Source organism: Mobula birostris, chromosome 11 (genome assembly GCF_030028105.1).
Source record: "Mobula birostris isolate sMobBir1 chromosome 11, sMobBir1.hap1, whole genome shotgun sequence".
Classification (NCBI taxonomy): Eukaryota; Metazoa; Chordata; class Chondrichthyes; order Myliobatiformes; family Myliobatidae; genus Mobula; species Mobula birostris.
Window position 1 is genome coordinate 98,529,520 of NC_092380.1, and position 26,182 is coordinate 98,555,701.

The 26,182-nt window shown below is 42.9% G+C and overlaps 2 protein-coding genes across 4 annotated transcripts in view; both read right to left on the reverse strand.

Moving 5' to 3' along the window:
* Positions 1 to 15,859, reverse strand: part of prmt3 (protein arginine methyltransferase 3) — a 286,249-nt gene extending 270,390 nt beyond the window's left edge. Inside the window, exons 1-2 of one of the 3 annotated variants that reach the window (XM_072272745.1) lie at positions 15,725 to 15,852; positions 10,817 to 10,940 (exon numbers count right to left, since the gene is read on the reverse strand). In XM_072272745.1, coding sequence (XP_072128846.1) covers positions 10,817 to 10,940; positions 15,725 to 15,740 — 140 coding nt within the window. In that variant the 5' untranslated portion in view covers positions 15,741 to 15,852. Of the gene's footprint in view, positions 1 to 10,816; positions 10,941 to 15,724 lie in introns of all 3 variants that reach the window. The other 2 variants (XM_072272744.1, XM_072272746.1) reach the window with 2 other exon arrangements.
* A 6,568-nt stretch (positions 15,860 to 22,427) lies between these two features.
* htatip2 (HIV-1 Tat interactive protein 2) overlaps positions 22,428 to 26,182 on the reverse strand; it is a 33,386-nt gene continuing 29,631 nt past the window's right edge. The window contains exon 6 of the mRNA XM_072273180.1: positions 22,428 to 23,821. Coding sequence (XP_072129281.1) covers positions 23,596 to 23,821 — 226 coding nt within the window. The 3' untranslated portion in view covers positions 22,428 to 23,595. The remainder of the gene's footprint in view (positions 23,822 to 26,182) is intronic.

Sequence of the window (26,182 nt, forward strand, 5' to 3'; positions counted from 1 at the left end):
TGCTGGTCTTTATCACAAGTGGGTTAAAGATCAAATGGAGGGAAAAAGGATGAGCTGAATAGCTCGGTAGAGCATTGTGGAGTTCTAACATGAGAACTCACTAGCATCAAAGTAAAGAGGGAATAGATTTACTAAAATAAAGTGGGAAAAGAGAGAGTAGATTATAAAGACAGATTATATGAAATTTTATTATGGAAAAAAAAGTATAGAAGTTTAAGGTACTTAAAACATTGAAGTTATTTGAGCAGACATAGCAGAGAAACATTGTCCTCCAATAAGGGAAATCAGCATCTCAGGGGATCTAACCTGAGGCCAACACATTGATACAATCACCAAGGAGGCACGCCAAAGGCTATTCTTCATTCGGAACTTGAGAACATTTGGTTTGTCACCACAGACTAGCAAATTCCTGCTCTGTACTGTGGAGGTCATTCTCACTGGTTGCATCAACACCTGGTATAACGCCTCCAATGTGCAGCATTAAAAGACACTGCAGAGGGTTGTAGATTTAGGCAAACCTATCATGGGCACAACCCTCCCCGCCCCGAAGAACATCTTCAAACGCCAACATCTATCATAAAAGATCCTCACCATCCTGGACATCAGAATCAGAATCAGAACCAAAATTAGGCATGCCCTTTTCTTATTACTACCATCAGGGAGAGGGTAAAACAGCCTGAAAACCCACAGTCAATATTTTAAAAACAGCGTCTTCCCTTCCAACATCAGATTTCTGAATGGTCCATGAACACTAACTCACACTTTGCACCATTCAGTTATTTATTAAAACTTACAATAATTTTCACATCATGCACTGCTGCCGCAAAACAACAAATTTCATGACATATGCCACTGATAAAAGCTTGACTGAGACTCTGATCCAAGAACTTGAGACACAAAGGGGAGTAAAATCACTTGCTCACAGAAAAGGGCACCAGAAACTTGCAGTGTAATGCTCCAGAGTGCTGAAGATGCTGGTATAATTAAAATGCTCATGATAGCTAGCTTGCACGAAAAACTGGAAAAAAAAATGACCAATGGTCAAAGATAGCAACTACTCTGTAACTGGAATCTCCAGTGCTTACGAAGTGTGAACTAACACTGCAAGTATAGATGATGAACAGGAGAGGATTTATTTAAGTGGAGGATCCATCATCTAAACATGTGGGCAGAATTTCAAAGTGATTCACAGTCACAATAGGGAATTGTAATACCTGACCGCTTCGAGGGATAGTCATGTTTCACTTCTGCCACTACATGAAGGAAGCCAGAGGAGACAGTGATCACCTTGCTCTAGGATGTGTTAATGACCCAGAAAATGTACAACAGATGGAAGTTACAGAACGCCAGGGGAACAAAATAATTATCTTTAACAATACAGGAGAGAGAAGTAATTAAGACAAGAGCAAAATATGTAATTTCAAAAGGGCTAAATTCAACAAAATGAAGGACAGATCAAGGGAAGTAGAAAGTTAATTTTCAACAGCGGCTCAGATTCTGAGAAGTAACGATGGCAAATCTATTAACTATGGAAGAGGAAAAGAGGGTCCCACTGCAAGGAAATCAGGATTGTAGAAGACAAACAAGGCGCAGGAAAACTGATAGAATTGGCTAAGATTAGATAGAAAAGTTGGCATGGTGGCATAGTGGTTAGCACAACGCTTTACAATATAGGCGACCTGAGGTTCAGTTCCCGATGCTGCCTGTAAGGAGTTTGTACGTTCTCCCTGTGACCATGCGGATTTCCTCTGGGTGCTCTAGTTTCCTCCGACAGTCCAAAGACGTACCAGTTGGTAGTTTAATTGGTCATTGTAAATTGTAAAGGGTTAAATTGGAGGGTTGTTGTGCAGTGTGGCTCGGAAGGCCAGAAGGGCCTACTCCACACTGTATCTTAATCAATTAAGGCATCCGTTAGTCTTGCGAGACCATGGATCTGCGCCTGGAAAGTCTTCACTCTCCAGTGCGCAGGCCTGGGCAAGGTTGTATGGAAGACCAGCAGTTGCCCATGCTGCAAGTCTCCCCTCTCCATGTCGCCAATGTTGTCCAAGGAAAGGGAAAGGGCCGATACAGCTTGGCACCCATGTCGTCACAGAACAATGGGTGGTTAAGTGCCTTGCTCAAGGACACAACACATTGCCTCGGCTGGGGCTCGAACTCAGATCTTCAGATCATTAGTCCAATGCCTTAACCACTTGTCCACGTGCCCACACTTAATCAATAAATAAGTAAATAAATAAATAATTGAAACACGTTCCCATCACGAAGGGACACTGCATACAAACAAAAATAACATACTAATAAATAGAATCTGGCCAAGAAAAACAAGGCAATACAACAAACAGGTCTGTTGTACTGAATTAAAAAATTAACATGTTGAGAATAAGTTAGAAATTTTAAAATCTTCAAAATGGAATACCAATAAAGGTACAGTATCTAATGCATGAAACTTGCACAGAAAGTGGATGACATAGCATCACTAACAGGTGTAAACAGAAGCCGCATTATCATGGACTCATGGCTGCTGGATGACCAAGGCCAAAAAATTAAAATCCAAGGATATATGACACAGAGGAAGGATGAACAAAAATGGTTTGCTATTTTAGTGAAACATTAAGGCAGTGCCATAGGAGGAGAGGATATCAAGTCAGAACAGGAATTAATCTGGGAGCAAGCCAGAAGTCACTGACAGACGTAAAATCTGGAGTTCTACAAATAATATCAGGAATGTAAAGGATGGCATCAGTCAGAAAATAAAAATACATACAGTAAGAGCATTATGGATGAGTTTGACCCACATACAGACTGGTGAAACCAAATTAGTAACTCCTGGAGTATATTATGATTGAATGCTGAACAACCAATAGAGACGTGTTTGAACTTGGACTGGACGTCATGCAACATAAAAAGGGTTCTATAATGATCTTGGCATGTGAGGTACATTGCAGAAGAGTGACCATAACAAGACACAACTCTTTATTAAGATGAAAAGTACTCAAACCCAAAACTAAGCTCCTACATCAAAACAAAGGTGTGAGGTATGAGGAGTGAGTTGGCTCTGATAGACGAGACAATTTTCTTAAAAGCAAAGGCGGAAGATAGGTAATGGATTTTTTAAGAAAAAAAATCCAGAAACTATAATAATAGTAACCTTTTTGCATAATTCCAAAAGGAAAAGGAACACAATCATAGCAAACAGAAGAAGGGGAGTATTAGATCCAAAGAGTCAGTAAGTAGTATCACTTAAGATGTTTAAAAAAATCTAGCAATACTGAAAATTGATGAACCCCGGACAGTAGACACAGGTCATCAGTGCAATTCCCCTTTAAGAAAATGGAAGTGGTGAAGCTGCAGCAGTTGACAAGTTTTGAATTGACTTACATCCTTCATATACATGAGAAGTAAAAGTCTTTATGTTACATCTCTGTCTATATGTACAACGTGCAATTATAGTTATTTATAATAAATATTATTTACAACAAGATAGTCAATATAACATAGAAATACAGTTCCGTCAGCATGAATTCAGCAGTCTGATGGCCTGGTGGAAGAAGCTGTCCCGGAGCTTGTTGGTCCTGGCTTTATGCTGCGATACCGTTTCCCAGATGGTAGCAGCTGGAACAGTTTGTGGTTGGGGTGACTCAGGTCACCAGTGATCGCTCAGGCCCTTTTTACATACCTATCTTTGTAAATGCCCTGAATAGTGGGAAGTTCACATCTACAGATGCGCTGGGCTGTCCGCACCACTCTCTGCAGAGTCCTGCGATTGAGGGAAGTACAGTTCCCATACCAGGCAGTGATACAACCAGTCAGGATGCTCTCAATTGTGCCCCTATAGTAAGTTCTTAGAATTTGGTGGCCCACACCAAACTTCTTCAACCGTCTGAGGTGAAAGAGGCGCTGTTGTGCCTTTTCACCACACAGCCGGTATGTACAGACCACAAGATCCTCGGTGATGTTTATACCAAGGAAGTTAAAGCTACTCACCCTCTCAACCCCAGATCTATTGATGTCAATAGGGGTTAGCCTGTCTCCATTCCTTCTGTAGTCCACAGCCAGTACCCTTCCTTAGTGACACTGAAGGAGGGTTTGTTTTCTTGACATCACTGTGTCAGGGTGATGACTTCTTCTCTATAAACTGTCTCATTATTATTTGAGATTAGGCCAATCAGTGTAGTGTCGTCAGCAAATTTAATTAGCAGATTGGAGCTGTGGGTGGCAACATAGTCATGGGTATACAGAAAGTAAAGGAGGGGGCTTAGAACACAGCCCTGAGGGGCACCTGTGTTGAGGGTGAGAGGAGCAGAGGTGAGGGAGCCCACTCATACCACCTGATGGCAATCTGACAGAAAGTCCAGGATCCAGCTACACAAGACAGGGTGAAGGCTGAGGTCTCTGAGCTTCTTGTCAAGCCTGGAGGGAATTATGGTGTTGAATGGTGAACTGTAGTCCAAGAACAGCATTCTCACATAAGCATCCCTCTTCTCCAGATGCGTAAGGACGGTGTGTAGAGCTGTGGCTATTGCATTATCCGTTAATCGGTTGTGTCAATAGCGGGTCCAGCGTGGGTGGAAGCATGCTGCAGAGGTAGTCCTTGACCAGCTTCTCAAAGCATTTGCTTATTATTGAGGTGAGTGCAGCAGGACACCAGTCGTTCAGACATGTCTTTTTAGGTACAGGGACACTGAGAGAGGAAGAGAGTAAAAATGTCTGTAAACACACCTGCCAGTTGCGCCGCGCACATCCTGAGCACTTGCCCTGTGATGCCGTCTGGTCCCGTGGCTTTGCGACTGTCCACTTGTTGGAAACACCTGTGTACTTCGGCCTCAGCGATGACCAAGCTGCCAGTCGCATCATCTGCAGTTCTCCTCAGGGACTCAGTACTGGTGATATCGAATCGAGTGTAAAAAGGATTTAGGTCATCTGGGAGAGGGGCAGCGATGTTGGAAACTCGTTTAGCTTTGAAGTCTGTGATGGTGTGCAGACCTTGTCATAAGCTGTGCGTGTTGTTGGTGGAAAATTGAGTCTGAATCTTGTCTCTGTATTGTTGTTTCACTGCCAATTGAAATGCAGAGGCTTTAGACTTCCACTCCCAACTATTCTGCTGTCGAATCTACTGTCTCTAGAAAATAAAATTGAAGACCTCAGAACAAGATTGCTATACCAGAGGGACATCAGGGACTGCTCTGTACTTTGCTCCATGGAAACATGGCTCATCCCAGCCATATTGGATGCAATGCTGCAACTCAATGGCTTCACCATTCACCACAAAGACAGGACAGCTCTGTCTTTTAATTTCAGAGGAGGTAGAGTATATTTTATTACTAACTCATCGTGGTGCACAAACGTGGCAATTCTATCTCAGTCCTGCTCACCTGATCTGGAACATCTAGCAGTCAAATGCTGCCCATTTTATCTGCCAAGGGAGTTTTTGGCCATCATCCTGGTAGCGTACATTCCACCTCAGGCCACCGTCAGGCAGGTTCTGAAGGAGCTGAGCAACATAACCAGCGGGCTTGAAACTGTGCACCTTGATGCCTTCCTTATCATTGTGGGGGATTTCAACCAGGCCATCTTGAGAAAGTCTCTTAACAACTACCACCAACATATCATCTGTGGAACCAATGGAGCCAACAAAATTGACCACTGTTATACCACCATCCCACGCCCACACTTTGGAAAGTCCAATCACCTGGCTGTACTTCTACTACCAGCGTAAAGGCGGAGACTAAAGATTGCAGCACCAGTGGTAAGGATCAAGAAGATTTCGACAAGAGAGGCGAAGGAGTGCTTACAACAGCGGTCCCCAACCACCGGGCCGTGGACCGGTATCAGGCCACAAAGCCTGTGCTACCAGGCCGCGAGGAAACGATATGAGTCAGCTGCACCTTTCCTCATTCCCTGTCGCACACTGTTGAACTTGAACATAATGTTCCCAACTGTCCCGTATTTGCCGGAACATCCAGTATATTGGGCAAAATTGGTTTGTCCCATACAGGACTGCCCTTGTCCCGTATTTCCCCTGCTACAGTACAGCTTTCCTATGAAACCTTCCGTGCCGAAATGGCATAAAGTGAAGAAGCAATTACCATTAATTTATATGGGAAAAATTTTTGAGCATTCCCAGACCCAAAAAATAACCTACCAAATCATACCAAATAACACATAAAACCTAAAATAACTCTAACATATAGTAAAAGCATTAATATGATAAATACACAGCTTATATAAAGTAGAAATAATGTATGTACAGTGTAGTCGGGAAGATTAAGCCAAAACCGATTTGTGGAGAAAAAAATTGGCACGTACACATATGCGCACGTCACGCATGCACGCACAGGTGCCCGCACAAGGCTTCATGGTCACAGTAGTCTTTCTCGGGGTAAACACAAGTGTCCCGACAACACACACAAAAAATGCTGGTGAACACAAAAACCAGGCAGCATCTATAGGAGGAGTAGAAGAGGTACAGTCGATGTTTCGGGCCGGGACCCTTCATCAGAATTTGACTGCTACTTTTGTCCCTTATTTGGGAGTGAGAAAGTTGGCGACCCTATCTGTAAAAGACATGTTGAGGTGAGTTTAACCCTACTTGAACACCCCCAGTCAGCCGGTCCGCAAGAATAGTGTCAATATTAAACCGGTCCGCAGTGCGAGAAAGGGTGGGGACACCTGGCTTACAGGATTGCTTTGAGTCAGTGGACGGAACAATATTCAGGGATTCATCTTAAAGTCTGAATGTCACCAACTTCATCAAAACCTGTCTGGATGTGTGTGTGCCTTCAAGAACATCAGACATACCCAAATCAAGAGCCATGGATGAAACCAGAGATTTGTAGTCTGCCGAGGGCTAGATCTGTGGCATTCAAGACTAATGAACTAGAACGCGACAGGAAATCCAGTAACGACCCAGAGAAGGCTATCTTAAGAGCGAAAAAACAATTGCAATTGAAGATACAGATGGAATTGGATATACATCAGCTCTGGCAGGGTTAGCAGGCCATTACTTCCTACAATGCGAAACCTAACATCATGAGTGGCAAAGATGCTTCAAACCCAGACTGGCTCAACCCCTTTCATGCATGCTTTGAAAGGGAGAATAAAACTACATCTACACATATCCCTGAGGCATCTGGTGACCATGTGACCTCTGTCTTGGAGGCCGAGGTCAGAGCATCTTTCAAGAGGGTGAACACTTGCAAGACATCAGACTCTGATGGACTGCCCGGTAGGGCTCTGAAAACCTGTGCCAACCAACTGGCAGAAGAGTTCAAGGACATCTTCAATCTCTCACTGCTGCAGTCGGAGATCCCCACCTGCTTCAAAAGGGCGACAATCATACCAATGCCCAAGAAGTTCAGGATGAGCTGCCTCAGCAACTCTCACCACACAGTGGCACTCACATCTACCGTGAAGTGGCTTGAGAGGTTGGTTATAGCTAGAATCAACCCCTGCCTAATTAAGGACCTGGATCCACTGCAATTTACCTATCACCACAATAGATCTACAGCAGATGCAATCTCACTGGCTCTCCCATCAGCCTTGGGCCACCTGGACAATAGTAATACCTACATCAAGCTGTTGTTTATAACTACAGCTCAGCATTCAACGCAATTATGCCCTCAGTTATAGTCAAACAGCTCCAGAACCTGGGCTTCTGTACCTCCCTCTGAAACTGGATTGATGACTTCCTCATCAGGAGACCACAGTCTGTGCAGATCAGAAACAACTCCTTCTGGCTGACAATCAACACTGGCACACCTCAGCGTGCTTAGCTCACTGCTCTACTCTTACTACACCCTTGACTGTGTGGTTAGACACAGCTCAAATGCCATCTCTAAATTTGCCGATGACACAACTTTTGTTGGCAGTATTTCCGATGGTGACAAGGAAGCGTACAAAAGCAAGACAAAACAGCTGGTTGAGTAGAATTGCAGAAACAGCATTGCACTCATTGTCAGGAAGACCAGAGATTTGATTGTGGACTTCAGAATTTGTAAGGAGAGGAAACACACACCAGTCCTCATCGAGGAATCAGAAGTGAAAAGAGTGAGCAGTTTCAAGTTCCTGGGTGTCAACACCTCTGATGATCTACCCTGGATCCAACAGATCAATGCAATCACAAAGAAGGTACGGCAGCAGCTATATTTCATTAGGAGTTTGAGGAGAATTGGTATGTCACCAAATATACTCCCAAATTTCTACAGATATACCATGGAGAGCATTCTAACGGACTACACCTCTGCCTGATATGGAGGGGCCACTGCAACAGATTGGAAAAAACTGCAGAGAGCTGTAAACTTAGTCAGCTCCATCATGGGCCCTCGTCTCCCCAGCATCCAAGACAGTTTCAAAAGGCGATGCCTCGAAGACAGCACCACCCAGCATTAACGACCCCATCTCCTAGGACATGCTCTTTTCTCATTGCTACCATCAAGGAGGAGGTACAGGAGCCTGATGACACGCACTCAACATTTCAGGAACAGCTTCTTCCCCTCCACCATCAGACTTCCGAATGGAGATTGAACCAATGAACACTTCCTCACTATTTTTCCACCTCTCTTTTTGCACTACTCATTTAATTTATTTTTGTATATATACTTCTTGTATTAATTTAAATTTTATAATTATGTATTGCAATCTACTGCTGCTGCGAAACAACAAATTTCACAACATATGCTGGTGATATTAAACCTGATTCTGATTCTGTACAGGCACGAACATGGCAGATGCAGCATAACATTAACAAATGTAAAACTATCCACTTCAGAAGGAAAAGTAAAAAAGTAACATATCTAAATTGTGTTTCATTGAGAAGTGCTGGTGTGCACTGTGACTTAGATGTCTTTGTACAATAATCACCAAAAACAGTTAGAAAGGTGAATGGCATTTACACCAAGAAGAATAAACGAGGAGGAAAAATGTCCTGCTGCAAACATGTTACATTAAATTATCCTACAAGCAACCATGTGACAATACAGTACTGCTTGTATTTAATGTTAATTTATTTGTTGCTTTGGTCTTGATTAACTCCAAAATTATCTAAAGGTGCATGAGACAACTGCCCCTGCATGCCAGAGGTTATTCAGTAATTCTGAGTTAAGACACTATTAAAATCTCAGTTACATCATATTTCATAAAGATAGGATTTTGAAGTGCAATGTTTCAACAAGGGGAAGTTCAGGAGAGCATACACCAGTCCTCACTGAGGAATCAGTGGAGATTAGGGTGAGCAGCTTCAAGTTCCTGGGCATCAGCATCTCAAGAAGGTCTACCCTGGGCCCAACATATTAATGCAACCATGAAGAAGGCACTCCAGGAGCTAACATTTCATTAGGAGTTTGAGGATGTCACTAAAGACTAGCAAATTTCTATAGATGTACAGTGGAGAGCATCACCATCTAGTAGTGAGGGAACCTGCACAGGACCTACAGAGAGCTGTAAGCTCAGCCAGCTCCATCACGGGCACAAGCCTCACAGAGGACATCCTCAAAAGGCAGTGCTTGAAGAAAGCAGAATCCATCCTTAAGGACTCTCACAACTCAAGACATGACCTCTTCTCACCACTATCATCAGGGAGGAGGGTATAGGAGCCTGAACACCCACACTCAATGTTTTAGGAACAGCTTTTTCCCCTCTACCATCAGGTTTCTGAACAGCCCATGAACACTACCTCATTATTCCTCTTTCGCACTATTTATTTATCCTTGTGACTTAGTGATTTTTATGTCTTGCACTGTACTGCTGCCACAAAACAACATACTTCATGGTATAGGCCAGTGACATTAAACCTGATTCTGGTTCAAGAACATTTCCAGGAATTGTTCACAGCTCAAATAAAGTGTAAATATCAGAAGTTTCTTGTCACGTAGTGAGTTCTGCATAAAGGGTTGGAACCTTGTGCCTTGTGGAGGAGCAGAGAATTACAAATACTGACTTTTCAAATACTCACGTTGGCAAGATGGCACTGGTGATATACAGCAATGTTTAATGGGCAGGTAACAAAACAAAACTAACTATTCTACTAAATATGCTTATCTTGGACTATAATTAATGCAATCCACACCCTGCAATTTCCCTTTGGGATTTTGAAACAAGAGCAGAATTAAGCTATTAAGCCCATTAAGTCTGCTCTGCCACTCTATCATAGCTGATTTATTTACCCTCTCGACCATACTCTCCTGCCCTCTGCCCATAACCTTTAATGCCTTTACTAATCAAGGACGGATCAACCTCCACTTTAAATATGCCCAATGACTTGGCCTTCACAGGCATCTATGGCACAGTTCCATAGATACATCAGTCTCTGGGTCAAGAAATTCCTTCTTATCTCTGTTCCAAAGGGATGTTCTTCTATTCTGAGGCTGTGCGCACTGGTCTTAGACTCTCCTACTATTGAAACCATACTCTCCATGTCCACTCCATCCATGCCCTTCAATATTCAGTAGGTTTCACTGAAATCCACCCCCCCCATTCTTCTAAACTCATACAAGTACAAGCCTAATGCTCCTCATATCATATCCCTTTCATTCCAACGATCATTCTCATAAACCTCCTCTGGACCTTCTCCAATGCCAGCACATCCTTCTTTAGATATGGACCTCAAACCTGCTCGCTAAATTCCAAATGTGGTCTGACCAACACCTCATAAACACTCAGCATTTCTCCCAGTGTAACAGTAATGGTCTGATTGCTATTTCCTTTGCAATGTCTTCGACAGCTGGGATGTCATCTTTTATGCCAACGCAATTTAAATGAGTAACAAATATGTAGATTCATTCAATGTTGTAAAGCATTCAAATGACAGAAAGCTACTCGCCTTTCACAAAATAGACAGCGCACTTGCAATTCGCATTTGCTGTGATCTCCTTCATCCCAGTCACACCACATGTCATCATCAACTTCCAAGAGTTCAGGCATATCGTCCAGTTCATCCTCTTTGTCTGTCAGGAAGGAAATAAAAGGGCTGTAACGAAGATCAAATTAAAGGGAGGAGCACAAGAAAGTCTATCCACGAAGGAAAGAGCATCCTAAATCAAAAGGACATCTATTTGTGATATACAGAATGCTTAGGACATTGGGAAGTAGAGGCTTTGAATGAACTTAAATATTTAAACACACTTCTGACCTTAGTTTAAGACTGAAAATAATAAAAGCAGGAATGGGTTTCAAGCACAGGTGGCTTAACTACCGCTTCTTAAAATCAAAGGAAACTGGAATATAAAGTGACGCAAATTATAATCCAGTTTATATAAATCTATTTCCTGTACTCAGGAAACATCCATCAGATAGGATTTGGTGATCATTTGGCAAAGCAGGGACTGATTAGAAAGAGTCAACATGGAGAGTGCATGGGAAATTCTGGCTCATAAATCGGGTCAAGTTTGCTGAGGAGGTTACTCGGAGAACTGACGAAGGAAAGGTGGCAGGCATAGACTTTTGCAGGCCTTTTGACAAGGGCCTGCATAGCAGGGTGATCCAAATAATAAGATTTTTAAAGATAGTTTTATTTGTCATATATACATCAAAACATGCTGTGAAAGGTGTCAGGCATGACTGCAGCTATATTCCATTAGGAGTTTGAGGAGATTTGGTACATCACTATAGACACTCGCAAACTTCTACAGATATATCATAGAGAGCATTCTAACTGGCTTCATCACCGTCTGGTTTGGAGGGAAGTGGGTTATTGCACAGGATCGAAGTAAGCTGCAGAGATTTGAAAACTTAGTCAGCTCCATCATGAGTACTAGCCTCCACAGTATCCAGGACATCTTCAAGGAGCGATGCTGTGTCCATCATTGAAGACCCCATCACCCAGGTCAAGCCTATTCTCATTGTTACCATCAGGAAGGAGGTACAGAAGCCTAAAGGCACACACTCAGTGGTTCAGGAACAGCTTCTTCCCCTTTGCAATTTCTGAATGGACACTGAACTGAATCCATGAACACTACCTCACCAGTTTTTTAATTTTTATTTTTGCACTACTTATTTAACTATTATATATATTGTGTACAGTTTTGGTCTCCAAAACTGAGGAAGGAAATTCTTGCTATTGAGGGAGTGCAGCGTAGATTCACGAGGTTAATTCCCGGGATGGCGGGACTGTCATATGTTGAAAGATTGGAGCAACTGGGCTTGTATACACTGGAATTTAGAAGGATGAGAGGGGATCTGATTGAAACATATAAAGATTATTAAGGGATTGGACACACTAGAGGCAGGAAACATGTTCCCGATGTTGGGGGAGTCCACAGTTTGAGAATAAGGGGTAGGCCATTTAGAACGGAGTTGAGGAAAAACTTTTTCACCCAGAGAGTTGTGGATCTGTGGAATGCTCTGCCTCAGAAGGCAGTGGAGGCCAATTCTCTGGATGCTTTCAAGAAAGAGTTAGATAGAGCTCTTAATGATAGTGGAGTCAAGGGATATGGGGAGAGGCAGGAACGGGATACTGATTGTGGATGATCAGCCATGATCACAGCGAATGGCGGTGCTGGCTTGAAGGGCCAAATGGCCTACTCCTGCACCTATTGTCTATTGTCTATATAAATTTACTGTAACTCACAGTTTTTTCTTTATTATATTTATTGCACTGTACTGCTGCCACAAAGACAACAAATTTCACAACTTATACCAGTGATATTAAACCTGATTCTGATGATCAACACAGTTAAAGATTCTGCTGGAGCAGCCCACAAGTTTCGCCAAACTTCCCTTGCTGACATAGCATGACCATAACTTACTAACCCTAATCCATACATCTATGGAACTCGGGATGACACCACAGCACCCAAAGGAAAACCACACCTTCACTAGGAGAACATACAAATTCCTTACAGACAGGAATTGAACCCCAATTGGTGATCATTGGCGTTGTACAGCAAAGTGCTAACTGCTATGCTGCCGTGCAGAAAGTGGTGGCACATCGGATCTCAGGTGCTTGGGCAAACTAGATCCAATATTGGATTGGTGAAAGGAAGCAGAGGATAGTGATGGAGGTTTCTTTTTCTGATTACAAGTCTGGAGCCAGTAGTGTACAACAAGGATCAGTGCTCAAACTTTTGTTGTTTACCTTAGCTCCCTGAAAATGATGGCACAGGTGGATAGGGTACTGAAGAAGGAAAATTGACATGCTTGCCTTCATGGGCATGTGCTTGTGTATAGGATTTCAAAGTTCAAAGTACATATATATCATCATTTTCATTCACAGTAGAGCAAAGAAATACTATAGAATCAAAGAAAAACTACACACAAAGACTGACAAATAATCACTGTGCAAATACAAAAAGAAGAAATAATAAGTAAATAAATATAAGTAAATAAATAGTACTGAAAACATCAGTTATAGATTCCTTGAAAGTGAGTCTACAGATCACGTTCCGTGATCAGTTCAGTGTATATGCGCTCAATGGTGTGGAAGGCTTTTCCTGTGATGGACTGAGCTGTATCCACTATTTTTTTTGTAGGCTTTTCCAACTTTGAGCATTGGTGTTTCTATTCTTTACTGTGATGCAACAGTCATCATACTCTTAACAGTTCATCTATAGAGGGTTGTCAAAGTTTTAAATAACATGCCAAGTCTGTGCAAACATCTCAGAAAGTATAGGCGCCGCCATGCCTTCTTTGTAATGGCACTTACGGGATTGGTCCCAGGTTAGATCTTCTGAAATGATAATGCCAAGGAATTTAAAGTTACTGATCTTTGACTTGCAGACCCCATCAGTTCAAAGTTCAAGGTAAATTTATTATCAAAGTACATATATGTCCCGGGTGGCAGGGTGGAAATATGTCTCTACCAAAAGAGATGCAAGGCACTCCTTCCCTCCACTAGCCTGCGGATCACCTTTGGGCAAGATGCAGCATTTGCTTAGCCCCCCGATCAGGGACATGTGAAGCCATGGGAGCAGCTGGTGGATAGTCATATGAGCAGCTGGTGCATATCACAAGTACTGGTTATGCGACCATAGATGCCAGGCAGACAACCTCTGAAAGTATTGATAATGGCTGGGGTCACCTTGTGACGACACTGTTCAGAAGGCGGCAATGGCAAACTAGTTCCGTTGAAAAATTTGCCAAGAACAATCATGGTCATGGAACGGCCATGATCACCCACGTCACACAGCCTGGCACATAACAAATGAATGTATCTCAGAAAGTTCACAAGAATGGTCCCATGAATGAAAGGGTTAATATGAGGTGCATTTGATGGCTCTGGGCCTGTACTCGCTGAAGTTTAGGAGAATGGGGGTGGTGCAGTTCTCATTGAAACCTATTGAATATTGAAAAGCCCAGATAGAGTGGACATGGAAAGGATGTTTCATATAATTGAGGAACCTAGGACCAGAGGGCACAGCCTCAGAATAGAGGGGTGTCTATTTAGAACTGAGATGAAGAGGAATTTCTTTAACCAGAGGGTGGTGAATCTGTGAAATTCATTGCCACAGAAAGCTGTGGAGGCTAAGTCATTGGGTATATTTAAAGTAGAGGTTGATAGGTTCTTGATTAGTAACAGTGTCAAAGAAGGCAGGAGAATGAGGTGGAAAGGGAGAATAAATCAGCCAATAAGGAATGGTGGAGCAGACTTGATGGGCCAAATGGCCTAAGTTTTTCCTATATCTTATGTTCTTATGGATTTTACTGTACTCTTCCCTGCAATGACCTGGCTGGTGGCATAGTGGCATCAGTGCCAGACTTCGGGACGAAAAGTCCTGAGTTCAAATCCAGCCGGCTCCCCTGCACACTTTCCATCCGTGCTGGGTTACGAGCTGGTGATCTCTTTGGAAACTCACCCAGCAGAAGGCAATGGCAAACCACTTCTGTAACTTGCCTCGTATGTGGTTCCCCACTACATCAGAGAGGCATGGAGGGATATCGTCTGCTAACCGGAGAAACTCCAAGTGCAATGTACCTTTCCTTTTCTTGCCTGCAATAATCCACCTGATTGCTAACAGTATTACAGATAAGAGAATGAACACGAACTTCACAATCACTTTCATCTTAATTTGGAGCTACTCATACACTAATCACTGATACCTGTTCACATTTAACTTCACCAGCCCCTGCATAGACCAATCACATTCAACTCAACTCAAACTTCAACTGCAAATAAGGTGCAAGCAATAACTTCAAACTGTTTGCAATGATAGCCAGCGCCACTGAAACCTCCAACCCGGCAAAACTCACCCCCACACTCTTCAATCTCCACATTTAACCTTTACTCCACACACCCTCCCTTCAGCACCTTCCTCGCAACATCACCAAATTCTACCCTGTTTGGCATAAAGTGATCCCTGCCCAGCGTTCTTAAGGTTTTAGCATTTGTATAACTCGATCAGTTATAACAAGGATCACACACTGTTTGTGCCCACAAAATATACTCCATCATTGTCCTGAATACTGTAAGGACCCTTCAAAGTTAGCATGCTCCATTCCTAACTCTACTGTCTGCAAGCTGAACAATTATCTGTTTTTGCAGAGATTTTAGCCAGCTATAAGTTTAACGTTTGCAAAAGGAGTTTTGGCAGCTGGGAATACTATTATCTGCAGAGATACCAATAGGTCTATGACGGTGCACAGCTCAGTCACACCGGTTCACCGGAGGAGCGGGCGCCGGGACCACGCGACTCCGGGGCCTGCAACATTATAGACCAGAGCGTTGCTACCCACTGATACCCCTACTTCTCCTTCACATCCCTCCATTCACCCTCTCACCCACGTGTGTGTTTACCTCGCTGTACAGCCATGCTCAGTCATCAACCTCTGTCAGACACACCCTCGCTCGGCATCCACTTCCAGGTCATTGGGATGGTTCAACTGGAGGAATAGGAAATGTAGTGTAGATTTTTTTCGCGAGTTCCTTTCAAGCTCTCGCCATTCATGTAGTTTTTATTCCCCAGTCCGGCGGAACGACCTATAAATTCTTGTTTATTACAGGCACAAGATATCATGCAGATTGCTGAAAATCTTGAGCAACGCACGCAAAATGCTGGAGGAACTCAGCAGGCCAGGGAGCATCTATTGAGGGAAATAAACAATCGACCTTTCGGACCAAGACCCTTATTTCCATAGATACTGCCTGTCATGCTGAGTTCCTCCAGCATTTTGTGTATGTTGCTTTTCATTATAAGATTGATCCTTACAATTGTATGAACTCTATGTTTAGCTCCATCTGGCGCCAACACTAAGAGTTTGCAGTGATTTAAAAAAAACTGGGAGGTTTTAATTTCCGAAAGAACTTTTACAACTTCAAGACTTGCAACGCGATCTGCAATTATTGCAGAAGGTTGACCGTCTGCCGCCCACGGTCACAGACGAAACGAAATGTTTTGACGAAACGACAACTGTTCTTTTCCCTCCATAGATGCTGCCTGACCCGTTGAGTTCCTCCAGAGATTTATCTGTTTCTGATGGTATTTAACCTTTGTTTGGGGTCGGAAGGTGCTGGACCAGCAGCAATGGAGGATATACGGAATGTATATAGCGTATATGTCAAGGAACATGGTGCTGGACCAGTGGTGTTGCTCGCTGTCCTTCACACAACCCGCTCTTCTAGATTTTCCTTACCTCTGCAGCAGTGGCGGTCTTGTCTGCCCAGTGTGAAATATCCTCCTGACTGGCTTCTGACACAGTAATCACAGCGTTGCTGGATGCTGCAAGGCAAGGCCCTTTCAAAATTGTGCATGAATGTCATTGGGCTCATCAGAGAGTGAAGCATCTCTGCCATTTGAGACGAGCTCAATGCCTACTATGCTCACTTTGACCACCAGAACAGGGAGGAACCATCGTGCACCCCAGGCCTCCCAATGATTCTTTGCTCTCAGTATCTGAAGGTGACGTGCAGGTTGCCTTCAAGAGAGTGAATCCAAGGAAAGCATCCGGTCCGGATGGAGTACCTGGCCGAATACTGAAGACTTGTGCTGACCAGCTGGCTGGTGTGTTCATGAATATCCTCAACCTCTCACTCCAGCAGTGTGTGGTACCCACCTGCTTCAAGCAGGCTTCAGTCATACCAGTGCCCAAGAAGAGCGTGGTAACCTGTCAAAATGACTCTCACCCAGTGGTTCTCACATCCACAGTGATGAAGTGTTTTGAGAGGCTGGTGTTAAAGTATATCAGCTCCTGTCTGAATGGGGACTTGGATCTGCTCCAATTCACCTACTGAATGACGAGATGCTGTCTCGTTGGCTCTTCACACAACCCTGGAACATCTGATCAGCAAAGCTGCATACATCAGGATGCTCAACATTTAACATCATCATCCCCTCAAAGCTGATCAGTAAACTCCAAGACCTGGACCTCAGTACCCCTTTGTGCAATTGGATCCTGGATTTCCTCACTTGTAGACTGCAGCCAGTTCGGATTGGCAAAAACATCTCTTCCACACTCTCTATTAGCACAGGAGCACTATAGCGATGTGTACTTAGAACCCTGCTCTACTCGCTTTACACCTATGACTGTGTGGCTAAGTACAGCTCCAACACCATATACAAGTTTACTGACTACACCACTATTGTGGACACAAAATAATCTGCAGATGCTGGGGTCAAAGCAACACTCACAACACGCTGGAGGAACTCAGCAGGTCGAGCAGCATCAGTGGAAAAGATTGGTCGACGTTTCGGGCCGGAACCCTTCGTCAGGACTGTAGTGGGAAGGGGCAGAGGCCCTATAAAGAAGGTGGGGGGAGGGTGGGAAGGAGAAGGCTGGTAGGTTCCAGGTGAAAAACCAGTAAGGGGAAAGATAAAAGGGGTGGGGGAGGGGAAGCAGGGAGGTGATAGGCAGGAAAGGTGAAGAAGGAATAGGGGAAAACACAATGGGTAGTAGAAGGTGGCGGAACCAAGAGGGAGGAGGTAGACAGCTGGGGGAGGAGGCAGAGTGACATAGGGAGAGGGAGGGTGCTTAGTGATGGGGTCCTGTTGAAGGTGGCGGAAGTTGCGGAGGATAATGTGTTGGATCCGGAGGCTAGTGGGGTGGTAGGTGAATCCGGAGGCTAGTGGAGTGGTAGGTGAAAGGGGGTGATGAATCAGCATACAGCAGGAAGCTTGAAAACTTGGCTGAGTGGTGTAATAACAACAACCTCTCACTCAATGTCGTTAAATCTAAGGAACTGATTGTAGATTTCAGGAGAGGGAAACTAAAGTTCCATGAGCCAGTAATCATCAGAGGTGGAGAGGGTCAGTAACTTTAAATTCCTGGGTGTCACTATCTCAGAGGACTTGTCCTGGACCCATCATATAGATATTATTGCGAAGAAAGCACAACAGTGCCTCTAGTTCCTCAGGAGTCTGCAGAGGTTCGGCAGGTCATTGAAAATCTTGGAAAAACTTCTATCAATGCGTACAACACATATCAAAGTTGCTGGTGAACGCAGCAGGCCAGGCAGCATCTCTAGGAAGAGGTACAGTCAACGTTTTGTCAGGACAAAGGGTCTCGGCCTGAAACATCGACTGTACCTCTTCCTAGAGATGCTGCCTGGCCTGCTGCGTTCACCAGCAACTTTGATGTGTGTTGCTTGAATTTCCAGCATCTGCAGAATTCCTATCATTTAGATGTGTGGTGGAAAGAGTGCTGACTGGCTGCGTTACGGCCTAGATTGAGAACATTAAAATGACTTTGAGTGTAAAATTCTACAAAAGGTGGTAGATTCGGCCCACTGCGTCACGGGTAGAAACCTCCCAACCATTGAGCACATCTACATGAAACGTTGCCCGTAGAAAAGCAACATCCTTTATCAAAGATCCTTAGCACCCAGGCCATGCTCTTTTCTCACTGTTGCCATCAGGTAGAGGATACAGGTGCCTCAGGACTTGCACCACCAAGTTCAAGAACAGTTACTACCCCTCAATCAAAAGGCTCTTGAACAAAAGGGGATAGCTACAGTCATTTAAGAACTATTATATTGTTATTTCATGTTCGTTATTTATTGCTATTTATTTATATCTGCATTTGTACCGTTTGTTTACAGTGAGCAGTTCCTGAGTTTGCTAAGTATGCCCACAGAAAAGAATCTCAGGATTGTATGTAGTGACATGTAATAACAGATTTTACTTTGAACTGGGGATGTGTGTGTGAGTGTGAGTGTGAGTGTGAGTGTGAGTGAGAGAGAGAGAGAGAGAGAGAGAGAGAATGAATGATTGGGTGAACGAGTAATTTTTGGGGTACTGCAAGTCTGTGTCTTTGTTGATGCTTTGCTGCGTGCTAGATATCTCTGTGGAGGGTGCTGATGCTTTTTTGCTGGTGTGGGGGCGCTGCCTTGCTGCTGCTTGTGTGTGGGAGGGGGAAGCTGGGGAGGGGGCGCTTTGGGGTTCTAATGTTTTAACTGTCATTTATTCTTTGGAACGCTCCTCTATTTTCATAGATGTTTGTGAAGAAGAAGAATTTCAGGATGTATATTGTATACATTTTTCTGACATTAACTGTACCTACCTACTGAACATTTATGCTGTTAGGTTTCATTAATTGGAAGTAATGGCATACAAACCCTGCTACAACTGTCATTCATCCAGCTGTGTCTAATTTCACATGGAATTGTTTCTGACTTTCATGATGGCTTTCTGCGGGTCATTCTTGGACTTCTTGTAGGATTCTGGATCACTGGTCTTAAATGTCACAGATCTGACAGTGGTGTCTGAAAAGAGGATACTGTCCAAGTTGCATGCCATCTTGGACAATGTCTCCCATCCACTACATAATGTACTGGTTGGGCACAGGAGTACATTCAGCCAGAGACTCATTCCACCAAGATGCAACACAGAGCGTCATAGGAAGTCATTCCCACTTGTGGCCATCAAACTTTACAACTCCTCCCTTGGAGAGTCAGACACCCTGAGCCAATAGGCTGGTCCTGGACTTATTTCCTGGCATAATTTACATATTAATATTTAATTACTTATGGTTTTATTACTATTTAATTACTTATGGTGCAACTGTAACAAAAACCAATTTCCCCCGGGATCAATAAAGAATGACTATGACTATGACTATCTAGCCTTCAGCAGTCTGTGAATCTCCTTGTTCATCCAGGGCTTCTGATTTGGGAAAACTCAGTATGTTCTCAAAGGCTTATGTTCAACCATGCAGATCTTGATTAAGTCTGTGACGATGGTGGCACATTTATTCAGATATTAAGATAAATCCTTTAATATGATCCACTCTATTCAAACTGTAAATGCTCCAACTCCTCCCTTGTCCATAATTTTGCAGTCCTCACTACTGGTGTGACAAGTCTTCAGTCCTGATGAGTGGTCTCAGCCCGAAATGTTGATACTTTATTCCTCACTAAAGATGCTGCCTGAACTGCTGAGTTCCTCCAAGACCTTGTGTGTGTTACTCTGGATTTCCTGCATCTGCGGAATTTCGTGCTTAGTGTTCACTCTCTGCCTACATATCAGGGAGTGGACGTACCAAAGGCACTTAATAATGAACCCAGAAAATAGCCACATTTCTCGAACAACATCTGTGCACATTCTGGCTACACCTTAGGTTACTATTCAGGCAGCCTTAATACATTTGAGTTAACAATCAGAAGTCATCTCAGAGTTAGGGTTCATTGGTCATTGTTATGAAGTTCCAAGTCAGAATTTGAAACTGAAATGAACTTGAAATAACATTCTTCCAATGCAGTGAGGAACAATACAGGAGAAGAGGGAGGCTACTGGAATATTGCTGGAATTTGCTCTAGTATTCAAAAATAAAGCTAAATCTTGATTCGAATCCACTTCCCTGCTTTATCAAATCCCTCAACTCTCTGTGTCTAAAAGTACACAAATGCGATATTACAGGTCTTATTGCTGAGAGATATTTTTCAGGGCATGTATCAACCAAAATGTAATCAGGAAACTTTCAAATATTTTTTAGTCCTGTGGTGTCTTCATGTGTAAAGTCACTGAGATCACACATTCCTATCTCTGTCGCAGCATCAGCTCTGCCTATGCTTCACTTCATCTGCTGCTGAAACCTTCATGTCACACTTCCTTCCTTCTACTCTGCTTGCTGCTGCTTGTGTCCCACTAATGACAAATCTGATTCAGCCATCGCTCCTGTGTTCAATATCCTTCACGAGCCCCTAGTTAAAACTGTCACTAATGGATTTTTCCTTCGTGACCACGCCTTCCCGATCTTTAATCTTATTAAAAGCAGATTTATTTATTTTTTTTTTAAATCGCTTAAGTTATTTTGATTCACAAAGTGATCTCACTGTGCTGGTTCATGAGACTAGGAGGGTACAGATAACATTTAAAATACAAAGAGTTAAGTTGGTCTTTATTGAAAGAAGATTGGAGTACAAAGGAAGTCTTGTGGAAGCTTTGCTGAGATTACACAGGGATCTGGCAAGACCCCATTCAGAAAGAGTCATTTTAGTTTCCCTACCTAAAGGAATAATGCCTTAAAGTATATGAATCAATCAGAATTAGAATCAGGTTTACTATCACTGACATATGATATGAAATTTGTTGTTATGCAGCAGCAGTATATTGCAGCATGTAATAAAAACTGAATCAAAGCGTGTATTAATATATAAAAACATTAAGAAGTTAAATGAAATAAGTAGTACAAAAAGAAAGTAGTGAGTGTTCATGGGTTCAATGTCCATTCAGGAATCTGGTTCCCCTTGATTAGTTCTTGGGATGCAAACATTACACAATGAAGAGAGGATAATTGCCCCATACTTACTGCAATTTACTGAGAGATACACAAGGGGACAGTCAATGCAACCTCACATCTGCTTGCCACATACCTTCCAAATGCAGAAATGAATGCAACATCCAGAGATGTGCAACATTGAGGAGTCCACAACACTCAACCATCATTAGCAGATGGGGAAAGACCACGGAACTGGCTTTTGCATGCGCTGACAAAGGCAGCTTCTTTCTCAACATCTAACATTGGGTCCCATCCTATGTCCATATCTTCAGGAAAAATGAAGGGTCTCGGCCCGAAACGTTGACTGTACCTCTTCCTAGAGATGCTGCGTTCAGCAGCAACTTCTATGTGTGTTGCTTGAAATTCCAGCATCTGCAGGTTTCCTCGTGTTTGCATTTTTAAAGGTAATGGCTGCTCAAAACTGTTCCTTAAATACAAATGTCTTGTGTGCTTTTACATGCTGGGGAGGACACTTTTAATGAATTCTACATTATAATAGCAGCCCTTGTTACTAAATGCTTCCATTTAGACCAAATGGTCTGCTAAAGTGGCTGTCACCCCTCCTAGATCTACCACAAGTGAAACAAAACCATCTCTGCTGATATAGTATTTCATTTGATACCATATTGTCTAAAGTGGAGTGTAACTTTCAAAGAGCTGCAAAGTACAGTGATGCCAGTTGTGCCATCTCAGCAATAAATCAGGTTTCCCTACCCGCAAAATCACCAATAACAAGAAATAAATGAACAAGCATCTTCTTTTACAAAAAAAATTATTTTTTCAGTTCATTATGATCAAGCAATGAGTTTATTTAATAATTATTATTTCTAAAATTCAGAGGCGTCCAGAAATGTGACAGTCCTGAGAAGTCACATTAGGCAACATGTATTAAAGTACAATACATAAATACACATTTTTGATAATAAAGTATTTAGCTTTAAGATTTATGCCTTGTGCGTTTTCTCCTTTTATGTAAAATCATTCCAAATGTGGTGCAAAAAAGGGGGATGGGGGAAACTACTAAAAACAAATATTCTGAACAGTGTTTTCAGAGATTTGATGTATTTAAGTAAAGACCAAGTAAAAATGTGCAAGAGGATAAACATACAAACACAAAGAACATTTAGCTGTAATATTTTGCTCAGTTTCTGATTAGGTAATAATAAACCTGATGGAATAAATCCCCTCATATGTTTAAGATCAGGGGTTCCTAACCTGGAGTCCACAGACCCCTCCCCGCCATTGGCTGTGAACCCCTGCTTCAGACAGAAGTATTTCCGGTGACACATTGTTCACAACCATCATAAAGTGTTGGGCCAACACATTCAAGAACTAGTATCTTGCATCTTATTCCACCAGAGAGTATCGTGGTGTAGCTGTCACGGTTCTAGAGACCCAATCTTGACCTCTTCTTCTGTGGTCTTTCCCTCCTATTTTCCCTCTTGGATGCCTCCGACATTATAAAGACATTGTGTTGGCAGGTGAGTTGGTCACTGTAAATTGGCCTTAGTTTGTGGGTAAGTGGTACAATCTGGAGGGAAGTTGACAGCAATGTGAGGAGAATTGGCAGCAATGTGGGGAGAATTGACAGCAATGTGGGGAGAATTGGCAGCTTAAATGGGTGATTGATGACTAATACAGACTCAGTGGGCTCAGGGGTTTGATATTGTGTTGTATGACTGATTATAAAATCTCAGGTTTTGGCAGCGTGGGGAAATTGAATGTACAACTGAAATACCTTCTGAAAGGTATACTTTTCTCATACTTCACACCTCTTTAGCAGTTCTTCCACAGCCCTGTTAAAAGAAAGTTGCAAGGAACTTTGCTATGCATCCTCTCCACCAACTGCTATAGAACCCTGAGGATGTCCAAGTGAGGACACAAATAATTCAGAAGGTCAGAGGGATTAATCATATGAAAACAGAACACATCTTCCAAAATGAAACCCAAAAATTGCTACTTCTCTTTAGTTTCTCCAAGTTGACCCAGCTCATGAACACCCTTGTTAGAAAAGAGTTCCACTTTCTTCTCAGATGGGAGCACAACATTGTTAAGCATGGCTTTTGCAACCACCGAAATGGGGATCGTTACTGCAGTTGGAAACATGTATGCCACAGGCACGAGTACTTTTCTTACTATCCATTCCATTGGTCGTGATTCTTGTCTGTCACACATCAAAACTCTGTTTTGAAAAGCAGTTGAAAACAAAAGAGGAATAGATTAGAAACATTTTTCTGAGAAAGAAAGTTGTGGGTTAAAGTCCCCTCACAGATACTTAGGCACAAATATCTAGCCCGCTACTCCAGTGTAGTACTGAGAGAGAGCTGTGTTGAATTTTCAGACAAGACAATAAACCACCACCTCACAATTAAATCATTCCATGAAATTATTTTCACATCATCCCAAATCAGTGAAGGGATATTGTGCCCAATGTCCTCTGACATCCAGTCACTCCCTGTTTCTTGCACTACAGTAGAGTAGTGGTTAGCATGACGTTTACATCTCGGGGCGTTCTGGAGTATGGAGTTCAATCCCAACACCGTTTTATAAGGAGTGGGTTGCATAGGTTTTCTCCCGATGCTCTGGTTTCCTCCCACAGTCCACAAGACATACCAGGTGGGTTAATCGGTTACTGTAAATTGTCCTGTGATTAGGTTAGGGTTAATTGGGTATGTCAGGGGTTGCTGGGGCAGTGTGGCTCGAAGGGCCATAAGAGCCTACTCTGTGCTGAATCGCTAAATAAAGTATTACTTTCCTTCTAACACCCATCTACTTCTCTTTGACAAACCCCAAATGGCATTTGCTACAAACCCTTACCTGCAGCACCAACTTCTAGACAGGAAAAGAAATAAGGTTGTCATTGCACCCCTTAGACCATAACATCATAAGGCATAGGAGCAAAATTAGGCCACTTAACCCATCGAGTCTGCTCCGCCAGTTCACCATGGCTGATCTAATTTTCCTCTCAGTCCCAATCTCCTGCCCGCTCCTGTATCCCTTCATGCCCTGACCAATCAAAAATCTATCAACTATTGCCTTAAATATACATAAAGGCTGGGCCTCCACAGCTGCCAGTGGCAACAAATTCCACAGATTCATCATTCTCTGGCTAAAGAAATTCCTCATTTCAGTGGCACCTTGTCAAAGGCCTTCTGAAAATCCAAATACAAAACATCTTATTCTCTTTTGTCTATCCTGGTTGTTGTTTCGTCAAAGATTTCCAACAAATTTCTCAGACAAGATTTTCCTTTGAGGAAATCATGCTAACTGTGCCTCCAAGTACCCTGAGACTTCATCCTTGATAATTGACTCCAACATCTTCCCAACTACTGAAGTCAGACTAACTGCCCTATAGTTTTCCTCCTTTTGCCTCTCTCCCTTCTTGAAGAGTGGAGTGACACTTGCAATTTTCAAGTCTTCTGGAACTATTCCAGAATCTAGTAATTCTTGAAAGATCATTACTAATGCATCCACAATCTCTTCAGCAACCTCTTTCAGATCCCTGGGGTGTACACTATCAGTTCCAGGTGACTTATCTACTTTCAGACCTTTCAGTTCCCAAGAACCTTCTCTCTAGTTATGGTAACTTCACACACTTCATGCCCCCTGACACAATGATTCAACACCTTCTGACCCTATGTCACCTCTTTCTAATGACTTGATTTCATTTTTTTTTTTTAAAACTGACAGAGCAATGTCATCCCCTCTGCCTTCCGGCCTGTCCTTTCAATACAATGTGTATCCTTGGACATTAAGATCCCAACTATAGTCTTCCTTCAGCCATGATTCAGTGATGCCTACAACATCATACATGCCAATCTGCAACTGTGCTCCAAGTCACTTCTACCTTATACTGTTTACTGTACACATTCAAATGTAACTCCTTCAGTCCTGTATTCACCCTTTTCAGTATTGTCTACCTTTTATGTTGCAACTCATTCTGATGACTATAATTTTGCCGTATCAACAGCCTCTCTTCACTACACATTGCCACTATTTGTAAATCAGCTACCTTATCTTCAGCACTATCAGCCTTTCCTACAATACTCCTTGCACTGAAATATACGCAGCTCAGGACACTAGTCACACCATTCTCGACCTTTTGATTCCCAACTTTGTCTGAGGTCTTACCAATATCCGCCTCCAAAACTTCCCTACTATCTGTGCTGGCACTCTGGTTTCCATCCCCCTGCAGCTCTAGCTTAAACTCCACCATGCAACATTAACAAGTCTTCCCACTAGGATACTAGTCCCCTTCCAGTTCAGGTGCAAACTGTTCCTTCCGTACAGGTCCCAATTTTCCTGGAAGACAGCCCATACAGCCCACTGATCAAAAATCTTATGCCCTCCTTCCTACACCAAATCCTAAGCCACATATTGAACTATGTAATTTTCCTAGTTCTGGCCTCACTAGCATGTGGTATGGGCAACAATCCTGAGAACATGACCCTGGAGGTCCTGCCCTTAACTTAACACCTGCATCCCTGAACTCTCTATGCAAAACCTCATCACTTGTCCTACCCAAGTCATTGTTCCTGACATG